Consider the following 16,589-nt stretch of genomic DNA (forward strand, 5'->3'; position numbering starts at 1 on the left):
AAATAAATATTTATTATGAATTTTAAATATTTGCACCTGCTGTCTTAACATTTTTATAATTTTTTTTTCTATTTTCTTTTATACTTATTAATTATTTTATAGATGTTTGTATTTTATTTTGTCTTTTATTAAAATTCCTAATTCATTCATTCAAATATAATTTTAAGCAATTATTTTTTATAGTTTCTTCCGATGTACCTATATACAAATGTACATATAAATATACAACAATTATACTAAACACTCAAATTGTAAATAAATTAAAAATTCTATTCTCGATTAAAAATTTTTTTTTAAATAAGTAAATAATATTAAATTAACACATAATAGCATTTAATACCGTAAAAAAAATATAAAAAACAATTGAACAAACAAAACGATATCGAAAAATATTTAGAAAATCGTTATTATTAAAAAAAAAACTAAACCTTTACTATCTACTTTCTTCTTAAACCGAACCGAACTGTAAGACGGATAACATGCGACTAATCATTATTAAATGAATATTATTATTAAATGTTGTAGCAGTCAGTCGGCCAGCCAGTCATTCAATAGTCAATACATAGCACATGTTTGTTTTAACTTTTTTTTTTTGTTTATTTTTTCTTATTATTTTTGCTTTTACTTTTCAACACTGAATTTTCTTTAGCGTTCATCAGATAACAAAGTATGGAATGGAATCGTGTATGGCTGTTTGCCTGTAATTATGTGTTTGTGTGTGTGTGTAGGTAAACTTGTATTAAGTAGACTACAATTTTCTTTCGTTTTTTTTTTTGTTTAATTTAAAAGTTTAGTTTTTTGTTTTCATTCGCGATTCTTATTTCTTCCAAGTTGAATCAATAAGCTTATGTTATGAATGAGTAATAAAAATGTTTCACATGAAATTCATCACACTCAATGAATTTAGCAAAAATGAACAAGCACTTTTTTTATGTTTAAAAAAGGTAAAAACTTCACAAGCAAAATAAGAAAATTTTAAAATTCAATCTGAATAAAAGAAAAACAAAAACAGAACTGATTGCACGATAAATTCACGTTACTGTTACAGCATCAGAGACTTACTTACTATGTATGAATGACGTAGAATCAGAAATTATAAGGAAAACAATAAAAAATGAAAAGCTTTTAATTCAAGAGGTTTCCCTACTTTTTTGTTGTTTGATGATTCATTCGATTTTGCATTGACCATGCGTTAATTTTTTCTTTTTTTCTTCACTTTGCCTTATGTGCATGGCATAAAATAGTTCGTGATTTTTTTTTATAGTAAAACAACAACTATAATATAGTGTATATTATACACTTGTACTTTAGTTAAATGTCTGTTATGATTTTTATGGTGGTAGACAATTTGGTTTTTTGAGTTTTGTGCATTTTATAGTTGTAATAAAAATGAAAAATTAAAGAATAATTTTCATTCATAAAATTAAAGAGTAATATTTAGTAGATTACGTGGAGAAGTCAAAAAATTTTAGATGAAATTAATTTTCAAGTACCTATGGGTAATCAATTGATGGTAGATTCTTAACAGATACCTAATCTACTTGAATAGAAAAATTAGAGACGTGCTCGCCAAATTGTATTTGTTTTATGCTCTCAATATTTTAGTACACTAACATGACATGCAATATTTCAATATTTAAACTTCATTATACAATATGAATGAGGCTTCATTATGCAATATTAAGATAACTTGAAGAATAATAGTTGTAGATCACCAGCTTCTTAACAAATTTTTTTAAATTTAGTAGGTATTCTACAAATTTTACAAGAAATTTCAAATTTCTGAGGCGAATTTAAATATATTTTTGTAAAAAGAGAGCAAAAAAAGAATAATTTACGCTTTAAGTTTGTAAAATAGTTAATAATAAACGATTTTACAAATATAATAATAAAATCTATACGATAAAATTCCTTATTTTTTTATTTGAATCACATTAAATTCTAATTTGGTCCTATAATCTTAGGAGAAATGGCATAACAGCGTATTATGGCGTACTATGTGCAGAAATTATTAATTAATTTCAAAATTTATTTACAATTTTCAATAAATATATGGTACCATTATTATTTAAGTGAATTTTTACATATTATTTAAGTAGTTCAAATTCTGCCAAATTTTAATTATTTAACACAATATAGATCACCCTAAATATATTTTACAATAATTGGAAATTTAAATAAAAGTTCACTACCTCCATTAAATATTAATTTAAAATCTTCATTCACTTATACAAGACTTATACACATGAAATTTTCCTAAATAAAAGGTGCTTGCTTTTTTGTTTTATATATGTATGCGATTTAAATCCAAATACATATGTACACACATAAATATCTGCAAACATTTTATTGAAGTATTAAATATGCAGCACGTACGCCCATTGATTCCAAATATACCTCTTTAATATATGTATATGTATTATAGTTGTAATTGCTTATAATTGACCATAAAGCCACTATTATACCTTATATACCTAAACATAAGTGTAAATTTTTAAGCACCAAACATATCTACGTACAAGCACAATTTTATATTTTATGTAAAATACATAAATTTTCTAAATGACATAATCCCTTTAAATAGGTAAATAATACATACACAATAAATTTGTAGGTTTTAAAAAAAAAGTATTTAGAATAAATTATAATACTAAAAGAAAGTGTAAGGTAGCTGTAGGGTACAGGTGATCTTTAAATTTAGCGAAAATCCCTTCATATTTCAAAAGAAAGTAAAAAATTCTTATAATCTCTCATTTAAAAAGATTTTAGAAGATTTATCAAGATTTAAATAAGATTAAATTTTAAATTATTATAATATCAAGATTTAATCACTGTGCTTTATCTTTGAACTGAAAAATTGTTACTAACTGTCCTTTCGAATTAATTTATGATTACAACCAAATAATTTCAGAAATTTTTAATACTTCAAATATTTAGTAGTCTATAATCGATATAGTCATTAACAATTTTTGAGTTTTTTGCGCGTAATATTTAATTTGTGTAATTTTCTATTCCATTATTATTGTATTGTGCATCTGGAACTAGAAATTGAATTAAAAATTATTATTTATTTTCTTATGTGTTATTATAACATTATATATTTTTGTATATTAATGAAGTCATACACGTATAATATTGTCTTCAATAACTTAAAAATTGCATCCTTCATATACCCTTCGTAAACTATACAGGCAACAACTGACTAATCACATCAGAAACTTCATTATATTATATTTAAAATATAATTTTATTAATCTACTTTAAAAATCAATCTCACAAGTTGTAAATAAAAAATATATTATAAGTATATTTTTTTTCTTTGTTTTTTAGGTCAAGTAACTATTTATTGAAACAATATTCTTTCACATTATCATTACACACTCAGAATCAAAGTGATTTTAACAAACTGAATGTTGTTATATCTTCCATTTTTGCATAATGGAAATCAATCAATCATTACTCTATATACATATACATACACCAGCTATTATTAAATTACTTAAAATATTACTTTTAATGCCGACAACAGAATTGATTTCAAGTGCAACTTGTACTCGTGTTTCAAAATTTTCAATTATTTAAACCGTATAAAATGTCAATAGTGTATGATATTGTGCGTGTACCTACATCGACCGAACAACTTGACTAACAATTGATGACTAAATATTTATATTAATATAATGACAATATATGTACTTAAATAATGCTCCAAAAGATTTATAATACAAAAGAACAAGATAATAAGTAAGACATTTGATAAGAGATTTTTATATAGAAAAAAATATTTAAGAAAATTTAAAATTTCACCCGATCTATATTTAAGTATAGATGTATGAATTAATAGGTGCTTTATTTAAAGAAAAAATGGAATTTTAAATTTGACTCTTATATTCCTTTTCTTTTGAAGATCTAAATTTAATGTCACGATTTTAAAAGAAACCTAATTATTGCGTCAAATTTTCGATAGTTCTTTAATATGCGCACACTCCGATGATAAAATAATATTGCAATTTCTGGCATCCAATACACAAATTTTTATCGGCCAATTCAAAGGTCTTAGTTCCTGCAACTAGTCACCAATTTAATAACAGTTAAAATGAGTTTACATACAGCGTGTAAAAATACGTAAATAGAAAATTATCCGTTTAAAACTTTCGTTAGTAGTTCTATAGCATTGTAATAATTGCTAAAAAATCACCCTTTCCACTAAATTGAATATGTATAATAACATAAAGGAAATCATAAAGGGAGACACTTGATTACACCCTCATAAATAATAAAGTAGAAAAATATACATACATATATATATGCAAAATATAATTAAAGTGCCCATACGACTTTAATAAGAAAACGGTGATTTTTAAAGTACCTAAACATACTTAATTCAAATTATTCATGCAAAAAATGTATCCAAATGTATCCCCGGGCACGACGAAATGTGCACAAATGATCCGTCATCAAGAATAATGACTTACATTTACAGAACATTTTTAATAAATACACTAAGATCTTAAATATATAATCGATGAGATCTTAAATATATTGTATCCGAAAATTGCATTTGCTTCTGTCTGTCCAAATATCTAAAATTTTAATAGCTTGAGTACGTGCAGCCACAACTTTCGAAAACATTTTTTCGAAATTGTTGATGATGACTTAATTTTTGATTTATATCAAATATGTATTACACATATCGAAAGACAGTATTAAGTTATTCATAGTCTAAATTTACTACATATGAGGCACATGTACTCAGTTTATGCTACCCAATATTACTTCTTCTTGGCCTACATGTCATCTGCTGCTAAAATTGAATTATTACCAACAACTGTTTACTTTATTAGTTTTATAGAAATTGAGATTTTTTGCAATTACTCTTCTATCCCCATTGTTCCCTCATTTCATTCCTCAGTGTTGGACACTGAGATCTGCTACAATGTGAAATTAAGTATAATTGTGCATTTACATAACTACATTTACATGTATACATGTTATAAATAAAGCGCAATCGCACACATCTTCATCTTTGGTATTATATGTGAAAATTTTGAACAATTTTCTCTGACTTCATTTCAGTTCGTAAGTAAAGTTCTAAATTAGTTTGTGCAAAATTTTTGCACTCTCACCCGTTACACCCCGAATGGTTGGCTTATAATGTTTTATCCAATTATTCTTTCTTGTCCATCAGAATTTAGCATTATTTTATTATACGAAAAGTATACTCGCTTTCTTGTGAAATTTCAAGAACCTTGACATTTTTTTCGAGTTATTCTCAAGTTCATCTTAAATTTTCAATTTAAAAATTTCCACTTAACGCATTGGCTGCAATATACTAAGTTATCTTTAGAATCACTTAATTAAAGAAGAAGAACTTATATAATAACTTTTATGTTTACAACTTGCACCATTCAATTTCACTTATGCGGGTAGCCATACACTTTAAGGCAGAATTTTACCGTTTTAAATGTTTACTTCGACTTCATTTATTCAATTTTTATAGTTGATATAAAAAAACAAAAATATATTCATCTCTTGAATTGAGCGCTTGTATATGTATTTGAGGGAATTAAAAAAAATTAATTTAATAATAAAATATTATATAAGAAGAATGACAATATGATATTTACGTTCTTGCTGATTATAAGGGCTGTAATATGTAGTTGTTGTCATGTTCCTACTCTTTATCAGCCAAAAATCCCGTATTTCAAATTTGTTTTATTTTTGTTAACTTTTATGTATTTTAGAATTTTTCTCATTCGTCTTTCTATTCATTTAGAATAAATTGAAGGCAAACTACTTTTAGTCATGACGATTCATTGTGCGGAAATGACAATAAACGTCTCCATACAGTGAGATAATCAATTTTAGTGATAAGTTTTATACAACAAAATGCAATTGAGTTCAACAATCTTTAAATAAAATAAAAATATTTTTTAATATTTTCTACTTATGCTTGGACACAATATGTAAAAAGAACTTTTTAGCTTGTATAGAAAACATTTTTAAGATTTTGTGTATGGAAAAGTAACAATAATGAAGTTCTGGAAGGTCAGTGCTTTTTGGTTTTTTATTGATATAGAAATTTTTAAAAAACCAGATTGCAATTTTTTTCTCACTATATATTTTTGTATTTTGTAACGTATATATAAAAAGTTTCTATTTGATGCCGAAATTAATCTGAGGAATTGAAGGGAAACTATTTTACTATTTTGAAATTTTAATTTTGGATATGAAAAGTTTTATTTGAACCAATTGAAATGTGCACGTACATACATACATATGTATATGAAACTGAAATAAAATGAGTTTTCTTAAAAGTTCAACCAGGAAATGGCAGCCCAAAGTTTTGCATATACACTGGCACGATGTAATAAAATATTATTCAAAAAGATTGCAGTTTTTAGAATAAAAACAATTTTCGAAATTTAAGTCTAAACTTGTATACTTAAATCACAACATTATTGCATAAAATCCTATCACATTGAACGCATTTCAGGAAATTCAAAATTTTAGAGCCTATTTTTCCATTGACACAATAAATTTAAGGAGGCCAGCATTGTTAATTTTCTAAATATTATGGTCGAAAAAATAAAATCGGCCCGTGAAAGTTATAAATCCTGACACTCCCTGAAAAATTTTTTTCCTCATTTTTTTATGTACTATAAGAATTCTATGAACGAACTATCATTCTTCTAATAACCTCTTCAAAGAATAATTTTGAATCTGGAAGACATAAATTTTAAATTAAACAAGATGTCGGTCTGTTTATTTTAAGCTTCTTACTTCTTTAGAACAGCTGCAATATATGTACGTAAACGAAAAGTCATAGGCTTTTGAGAGATTAATGCAATATGAAAATATTTATATTCGTGTTTTTGATTAGCGTGAAATTTAAAATCGATTTAAAAATCTATTAAGCTAGGCTAACTAAATTTTTATCAATTAAGGAAGAGTTGTTATCGTAAGAAACCTATTTAATTTGAGTTCAATTAAAGCAGTAGTTCAGCGATAATAGTTGTCATACAACTGTAAAAATAATTGAGCCATATTTCGGTAACAGCTATAAAGCTTACAGTATTAAAATTCGCATAATAGAATAGACTGCATTCTATTAAAATTCGCTTATGGCAGTAAAATTCTTTCAGTAGCTGCCACACAACTCCATGTTTAGTGTATTCAGATGTATCTATCAATGAGTTATTAAGGCTATACACTTTTCAAGTAAAATTTAGTATAGTGTTTGTGTAAGCTCTTATAAAAACTTTCGTACAAATCCAAAAATAATTTACATTCACCCATACAAATCTTACAATATGTAAGCATACCAAGTACAAGCATTTTTCAAGCTAAGATGTCAAAATTTTTTTGAAAATAATTCGTTCCTCCATTTATTGTAGTTTAGATATTTACTTAGTAAAAATATTAAGAAATATTTTTTTTTTATTTGAATGAGTAATAATTCTTCTTATCACTTTATGGGGTGCAATTCCACGACTTTATTTGGCATTCTAAATTTTAAACAATAGATTTTTTTCTAATTAGTTGCATTTTTATTTTAAATATAAGTTAACATATAATTTTTTTTATTAAACTATTTTTTTTTTCTTTTTTTTTCAATATTTTCATTATATATCATGTTATTTTTTTTGTATTGAATTTAATTTACTAAATAAGTAGCTATGTACGTTACATTTATATTTTTTTTCATAAAATTTTATCTACTTGTTTTTTCCTTGTTTTTTTTACATGAATTAGATAATTTTAATATCTTTGAAACTTGTTTCTTTTTTTTAATTTTTCAATTTTTTTTTTATTAAATACAGAATTTAATTCAAGAAATATAGAAACCATTTAAATGAATGTACGTATATCTACTATATATATATATATATATATATATTGTAATATATATATATGTATAATGTATTATATAAATTTTGTAAAAAGTTCTTCAAGGAAAGAAAAATATTCATTTTAATTTAAGAATAAAATAATTTAAGTTGGCAACATGGCGCTTTTTAAACTGTTCTAATATTTTATTATTTTGTTTGTGTGTTTTTGTTGCACATTAAAAAACATTTTTATAAAATAAATTTTGATGACATTATTATTTTTTTTTATCTTCTATAATTTTTCTAAAATTTTAAAAATATTCAATTGACATTATATTAATCTTCTAAAAAAATTTGCATTTATCAATTTTACAAAAATGTGTACTAAAAATAAAGCATACTATAATTGAAATTTTGTATTATCTTTTACAATATCTATTAATATAAGTATAAGTATAGATCAAGAGAGGTGGGTTAAGTATTCGAAAGACATTTTTACTAAAATTCATTTTCATTTTTCATTTATCTATTAATTTATGTGTATGTATAATGGGGGCTAACCTGTTTACATTATATTCGTATGTTTAAAATTTATTTTCATATAAATTTTAATAGATTTTACATCTATAAATTCTATAATATATATATATATTATTACATTAAGAGCATTTTATCAGGAGCATTATTTTTAAAATAGTTAAATTTTCTATTGTTATTATTTTTGAATATTCTCAGTGCGTATATGCTCTTAATCTAATCTATAATCATTATCGTAGCCAATCTAAATTTCTAATAGTTTTTCTGATTCTTGAACGCGCTCAAATTAATATTTTTCAAATTCAAATTTTAATCTTTCTAATTTCAATTGCATCGTAGTTATTTTAAAAATTTACACACAAAAATCAGAATTTAAGACAGTGGATATTTAAGAAATTATGGTTTTCAATCGAATTTTGTAATCATATTTATTAAAATTTATGAAATCTTGTGAATACATTATTCACTTTAGAATAAAACTCAAAAATTAGGAATCTACTGTAAAGCTCAACTATTGCAAGTTCAAATTATTGAGAAAAACAATATACTCTTACAATTTCAATTTTACCACTACGTAAACTATCCATTCTAGAATTCGAAATTTGTATCTTTGATTTTCTTGTCAAAAAAAAATTTCGAAAATTTTGAGAAAGAGTTTATAAAATTATTGAAATTTGAATCATTGTCACTGCCTAAAATAAAAAAAATCGCAAATTAATTATGCAAAAATTTTAGATTAACAAAAAAAATAGAAAAAATTACATTAATTATTGTTATTCTTAAATAGATTTTGAATTTTGTTTTTTGATTCTTGGTTTATACTTAAGTTTAGCTTTCATTTAAACATTTTATATTATACCAATTAATTCGTGATTCGTATAAACGGAAATATGTTCTTAAATATATATTAATGCAGACTCGAAAATAATCAAAAATAATTATTAAATATGCAAAATTTGAAATTTATATTAAATTTGTTTTTGTCAGCGCTATGATATTCTTACAACATAGACGTTATTTAGATTGGCCGTGAATTTTTTATTTAATGTGTTCACACATGTGATGTATAACACATACATACATGATATATAAATTCGATATTTGTAAATGATGTTTGCAAAGCATCTAAACATTATTTAAAATTATAAGTTGTATTATGTCATAATATGGAATACATTCATAATTATTAATTATTTCTCTACAATTTTCTAAATATTGTTTTTATATTTTAATTTATTTAAATATAATTTTATTTGGATTCATTTATGTATTACAGATTCATTGTTTCAGTTCGCTTCAAATATTTGCAAAATTAATTTTTTTTTTATTTGTATAAATATTTTTTTGAAATTTTCCTCAAAATTTTTTCTTTCCTTATTTTTTCCTAAATATTTTTCTTCAATTTTTTATCATTTTCAAGTACAATTAAAAAAAAAATTACAATTCATTCTCTTCGTTATTTAATTTTATTTTTTTAACAATTATTTATAAATTAAATTTTTTTTTTATAATTTTTAAACTCATTTTAAAAATAAATATTATTAATAATTTTAATTATATTTTGTATTAATAATTTATTAAAGTAAATTAAAATATTATTTAAAACTAAACTTTCTATACAATTTTTAATATTTATACTTATCTAATTAATAATAATAATAATAATAATAATTAAATATTATATAAAATAGATCAATCAAATTATGTTTCTCTCTTTTTTTTTCTTTTAAATTTTCATTAACTATAACATAATAAATTTACAAAATTTACATTGAGCTGCCGCCTGAGCATATCTCATTTACTAAAAAATATTTATTTTTTAATTAAGAATATTTGCATCAATTATTTTTCGTTTTCTTATTTTTTGATTTTGTAATTTTAAAACTATAAATAAAATGTTAATGTAATTTAATTTATTTTGTTTTTAAATTTTCTTTATATATATATAATTAAATTAAATAAAATTTATATTATTAATTTACTAATAAAAAAATAATAATACTTTTCGAAATATTTTCTCAACTATAAACAAAAATTTATTAACTAATTCTTTAATTGTATTATTTACATTATCAGAAATTGAATATCATTGAGCCTTCATTCGATTTTGTGTATCCGGTGGTTGAGTTGGAATAAATGAATCTGAAATAAATTAAATCGAATAAAAAACATTAATATATTTTGTGTTTTTAATAAATATAATAATAATAATTCATTTTCTTTTATATTATTCAAATTAAAATTAAGAATAATAACAATTGGATCTTCTAATAACAGTGAAAATGAATTAAGTAGTAGAGGATCAGAACATTTGTGCAAATTTTTGTTATTTGATATATAAAAAATATGCAGCTATGTACAGATATTTTTTCCTAGACTAATATTACCAGAACTATAAACTCTCTAGGGCATAGTTTAAATATAAATCTAAAATTTTTTACTTTATAATTTGAATTTTGTACTGGGTTATTTATTTATTATTATAGAGTTATTTTTCATTTAATTTTACAGCCCTGTTACGTGAAAATTCTTAAAAATTAAATTAAAAATTTAAAAATTTTGTTTTACAATTTTAATTCTCATTTATTTTCAATTTTTCACGCAACAATTTCAAATTTTAAAAATAATAGAAAACACACTATTATTATTCGTTAAGCTAATATTGTTAATTTTTTCCTGTTATATACAGATACATGTACATAAGTATGTAAATATGTATACTGTAGCTATTTTTCGAATATAATTTTATTACTCCACTCGAATTCCTACTCAAATTAAAAACTGTAATACTTCACTTTTAATCGAATGAGTGATATCTATTCAAAAGCTCGAAAAAGTTATTATGTTCACCAACCAATTTATATATTTCTTTATCTAAGACGTAAACCAATAAGAATTTGCAATTATAAAATGAAAAAAATATTTCTTCACTCAATTTAAAAAATTCTCACAATTGAATAGAATACTGAAAATATTTTTGAAGAACTTTCAAAGTTTAACGTATACTAACGAAGTCATAAAACAACTTTAACGGTTCGTGTTAGTTCTGTAATTTTATTATTTTCAAAATTTTGAAATTTCTTTCAAAATTTTTGTCTTCGAAAAAATCAATTTTGCAATTTTTGTGCTCCCAAATTTTTTCACTAGATATTATTGATGATTTTTTTAATACTTCCGTATTAGCAGAAAAGCACCCACATTTTAAAATATAGTATGGAAATTACATAAAATTCTGGACAGAATTTTGAAAATTATCCAAACTACAGCTTTTTGTCTACACAACAGTGTAGACAAAATACAGTTTCATAGGTTTATACCAAAAGAAGAAGACTTTTTCTTCAAATAAAGTTAAAAACTTTTAAGTTTCTGCGTTTGGAATTTTAAAATTAAAAATTTATATAGTAAAAAAGACCACAAAAATTTTTGTGGTAATTATTCTATCAATACATTATAATGTACCTTTATCTATAAGGTGTCTCGTATCAAAGTGCGCATAGCTATACACCATTTTATAGGCCCTTATGAGAAGACAAAAGTAAAGGACGATGTTCATAGCTTAATACGTTCAGAGTTACATGGGCTTAAAGTCAATTTCGTCTGATTTTTTACTTTTTGAAATTTTAAGTGCAATTCCATGCCTGTGTAAAGTAGGCGCATTATTAAATATGATTTGGAAACAGAATAAGGGCTTTGTTACAAATATCCGAATTAGTTATAATCTGTTCAGTTTTCGGAATCACATTACTTTAAAATTCGAAGAATTTGAAAATCTCATTTTTAAAACAAGAAAAAATAGAGTTGACCGTGTCAATTCTGTGATACCTATATGAATTTTTTATCCTATGTGCGAATAAATGTGTTATAGCTGACTATGGGGCAGACTATGACTTTAATTTGCTATATTACCATATTAATGTATGCAAAATTTCAGTACTGTTTCCTTTTTTGTGTACAAAATTTCAGTACTCTTCAATATTTTCTAAGATATGACCAAACTTCTATTGAAGTTGTACGGCAGCTACCACAAGAAGTCTCAACGATTTTTATCACACATAACAGCATTTACAACACCCTTATTTACACGAGATTTCTATATTATTATTCCAATGATTTCTGAGATAATGCCAATTAACTCTTAGAGTTGTACGGCAGATACCAGAAGCAGCCAAGCAATTTCAACGACTTTTATTGGCTTTACTAATATATTTGTTTGTGCGAATATTTTAATACCACAGCTTTAAAAACTATACATTCAAAAACACAGCTAAGAAACTATAAAAAGTTTCTTAGTTCGTACTGGTGTAAAAGTAAATTTTCTAGACGATATAACATGAAAGTTACAGCTGGTAACCTTATTTACTGACCTTCAATTTATTATATAGTCTTCTTGCTACCTGGTTTGGTTCAGGAGTTATTGAGAAAAATAAAAAAGGGAAAGCTTTATTTTTCACTTTTATTCAATTTAATCCCTTTCAATTTAAACATTTTCATTTACAATATAAAAATATTAAAATTGAATGGAATTTCAACTTCCAATTAAAATGAAAATTTTTCCAGTATATCAAATGTTATTAAACCTTATCGTGTTAAATGAAATCGAAATATAATTCAGGAAACGTAATAAAAATCACTTTATCACTTATATAGTCACAATGTCACATTGTTTTTGTGTAAATCAAAATGTTAACTAATTATAAACATTTGATTTCGATACATAAATAACGTAATACGCCTAATTACATGTTTCATATCTTGCCTATTAGTAGAAACAAGACATTGCATTTTAATGGATTTTTCCAATGCAATCAGTGCTGAAATGTAAAAAATTCGTGATTTGAGGCACGGCCTAAAAATTCTATTAGTCATTCAGAATATCGTTTTTTTCTTGAATGAACATAATTTATTCATTAAATGTTTATATGATTGTGTAATAAATTAGATATTTCAAATTTATTAAAAACAAATTAAAATTTAATACAAAATAAATCAATCCTTTAATAAATTACAAATTACAATAATTGGTTTTTTTTTATGCAAAAATTTTTTAATTTTGTATTTTTTTTAGGAAAATTTATAACCTACTCTTAATTTCAAGAAATAATTTGGTTATAATTTTTTATTATACTAGTAGTGTAACAATTTGGATCAATTATGCAAAAAGGTATTTGTTTTGGCATTCTTCCAAAAAAATTGGGAAGAAGTGTTTATTAGTTTCACTTTGTCCCTCCGATCGCGGGCCTGTTTACAAAACCTTCATTCCCTTCAAGACAGAAATCTGAAATCTTATACACAAATATTAGTTTACTAAAAACTTATTTCTGTAAAAAATTTTTTTTGCTTATTTCCCCCTATTTAAAAGTTATAGTTCCCTAAAGATCTGCTCTTTTTGCCTACTTATTGCAATGGAACCGCAAACATTTTTTTAAATCCCGCAAAAAGCAGAAAAGTAGCAACTGATTTTCTTTACCGCGATGCGATACTGTCAAATCTTAAAATAGCAAAATGACTATTGAAATTAACCGTTCACTAATATTTTTCCTCTTTTAGACGGAAAGTTTTAGTCTGATATTTTAACAGCTTTTATACTTTAACAAATAACTTATTTCGAAAGAGGAATATTTTTTCCCACTTCCATCCCCTCCTAAGTTATCGCATCTTAAAATTGTTAAAATATTTGGGGCTTTATATTTCCGAAACTGCAGGCATTTCCAAATTTCTTTTGTTGTAATTTTCCAAATGCTAATGTGAGTGATGTCAAATTGCACCAAAATGTTTACGCTTTTTTAATGTTTTTTTCCTTTCATCCTAAATGAATGCAATGAATTAAAATTCTTCAGTAATAACAGCAATATTTTCTAATATTTTGTCTAGAAACTCTATTTATAATGAAACGTATAACAAAATTTCGGTCCCAAAATTTTACGTTATATAAGGGATAATCGCATAATATATACATACACAAGTAGCTATGCACATCTATAATTAAAATAGCATACAACATTAATTTGATTGTTTTCTTATACAATATAGTTCACTTCGAATTGCATTCTACATATTGCATAAATATTTACACATATATACAGATATTTATATAAACGCACATATAAGCGGTACAAACAATATTATTTAATTATATTTTATCTTACAATTCATATAACAATAACTCACCTCTATGACAAGCTCCAATATGCTTAATGTCAATATATAATTCTGTATTACATGAATCTCGTCTCATATGACACCAAGAATGATAAGTATGATTATTATTGCCGCATATTTTCATATGACCATATTTATCATTTTGCAGCTATACATATAAAGAAATGAAAAAAAATTATTTAGTTAAACTTATTAACAGATATAAAACTAAAACAAAAAAAAAATAAAAAAAAAATATTTTGCAATTAAATTAAATGTAGACTTTGTTTAAAAATTTTATTTGAGGCAAGCACATATTATAACGTTTGGCGTATGTATGACTTAAGTTGGGAGTGCGAAAGAATAAAAGTAGGAATAATCAATTGGGGTACTTACGAAAAAAAAAATATAAATATGTTAGCCAATAAATCATTATTAATAAATCATTTAGAAAATAATTCACTGCAATAAAAATTATTTTATTCTTTTTTATTTTATTATTAAAAAATTCATAATAAATTTTACTGAGTGATTTATAGAAGTTCAATTATACATAATTACTTTTAAAAATATGCTTGGAGAGAAAGGTTTTTGTCGAAACTCAAAGAGATCTTAATGTTAATTAACGCGAGAAGAAATTTCTACAAATTTCACATAATTTTTTACATTCCATGGAAAATAATTCTGTTGTGAAAATCAACTTAAAATATGTTGCCGGAATCATTTTTCTCCATAGAAAACTGTGGAATGATTTTAAAATTATGTAGAAGTACCGAGATGGCATCCCGCCCCGTCTATCAGAAGGCGGTAGTGGTTGATACGAGATCAACCACTATTTATAGAAGAAAATTTTAACAATATCATTCTTAAAAAATTTGTAGTTTAACAATAAAAATAACCTGTTAAAATATCTTTTACGCATTTATTAATTTAATGAGTCTTGTAATTAATTTTAAAAAATGTCGCAATGATTTTGCAATCAGCCGAATTTACATTAGAATTTTCTTTATTCGTATATAAAAGAACAACTTTTTAACAACTTTTACACAAACGATTTCAGAATTGAAAACTAAATTTTCGACAAAGTTAAAATCAGATTTTATTAAAATCCTTTTTTATTTTTCAAATTTCAGATCAAATCCAAATTCATGTAATTCTATATTTTTTAATTAGTCAATTTGAAACTTGTAATTTATTTGTAAGTTCTGCATTCAGCCTGTACCCAAAAATTTTTTTAAATTTAATCAAATATGTTTGAAAAGTTTGAAGGAACTTGATCATAATATACATTTATACAAATGTATTTGCTGCACCGCAATCGGACATAATTCCGACCATTTGCTGTAACGAAGTAAAACAAAATTATTTTTTAAAGAAAAGTGTCATAAGCTTGCGATACATTGTATATACATTACTGTTTGCTCACAAATTGCAATTAATAATAAAACATAAAAATTCATTTAAGATCGAAGATTGCATGCAATGTGTTCATCTACAACACACACACACAACTTTTATTCCGGGATACAATAATTTCCAAAAACATAACCTCAAAGCTACTCTATAACTCATTAATTATTTTATAAATTAATTATATTATTACAATGTTAATCTTTAATTTTAATTCTAAAGCAATTTGTAAATATTTTTACTGATGTATGTATGTTTGTACTCGCTCGTACTATTCATTTTCATGATGTTTTGCTTTTTTTCGTGCAGAAATGAAACACCGAGCCAATATAAGAACATTAATCACTTTATACTATTTGAGGTTTATGCATTATGTAAGTTTTGTGTTCATATATACAAAAATTTATATACTCGTATACCCACATGCGTACATAATTATTAAAAATATAAAATAAAAGTGTGTTAATTAACATTGTCACCTGATGACAGTCTAGATAGAATTTTAAATAATGTGAAAACATCAAAAGAAAAAAACCCGAAGCGAAGTAGAAAAAACATAATGTAAAAATAAGTTGTAGTCACACAAGAAGTAAATATAAAAGTACGATATTGTTGCCTTATCGGGATTCACCAATTCTTTGTTGGCAAAATATCGAAGTTTTTTATATGCAC

At 23.9% G+C, this 16,589-nt stretch overlaps 1 protein-coding gene across 2 annotated transcripts in view; it reads right to left on the bottom strand.

Moving 5' to 3' along the window:
• Positions 1–9,275: 9,275 nt before the first annotated feature.
• The window catches only part of LOC129611242 (uncharacterized), a 147,533-nt gene continuing 140,219 nt past the window's right edge, over positions 9,276–16,589 (bottom strand). For both annotated transcript variants that reach the window (XM_055524285.1, XM_055524284.1), the window contains exons 8-9: positions 14,538–14,676; positions 9,276–10,511 (exon numbers count right to left, since the gene is read on the bottom strand). In XM_055524285.1, the coding sequence (XP_055380260.1) occupies positions 10,456–10,511; positions 14,538–14,676 (195 nt within the window). In that variant the 3' untranslated portion in view covers positions 9,276–10,455. The remainder of the gene's footprint in view (positions 10,512–14,537; positions 14,677–16,589) is intronic.

Source organism: Condylostylus longicornis, unplaced genomic scaffold (assembly GCF_029603195.1).
Source record: "Condylostylus longicornis isolate FDR11 unplaced genomic scaffold, ASM2960319v2 ptg000048l, whole genome shotgun sequence".
In the NCBI taxonomy this organism is placed as follows: domain Eukaryota; kingdom Metazoa; phylum Arthropoda; class Insecta; order Diptera; family Dolichopodidae; genus Condylostylus; species Condylostylus longicornis.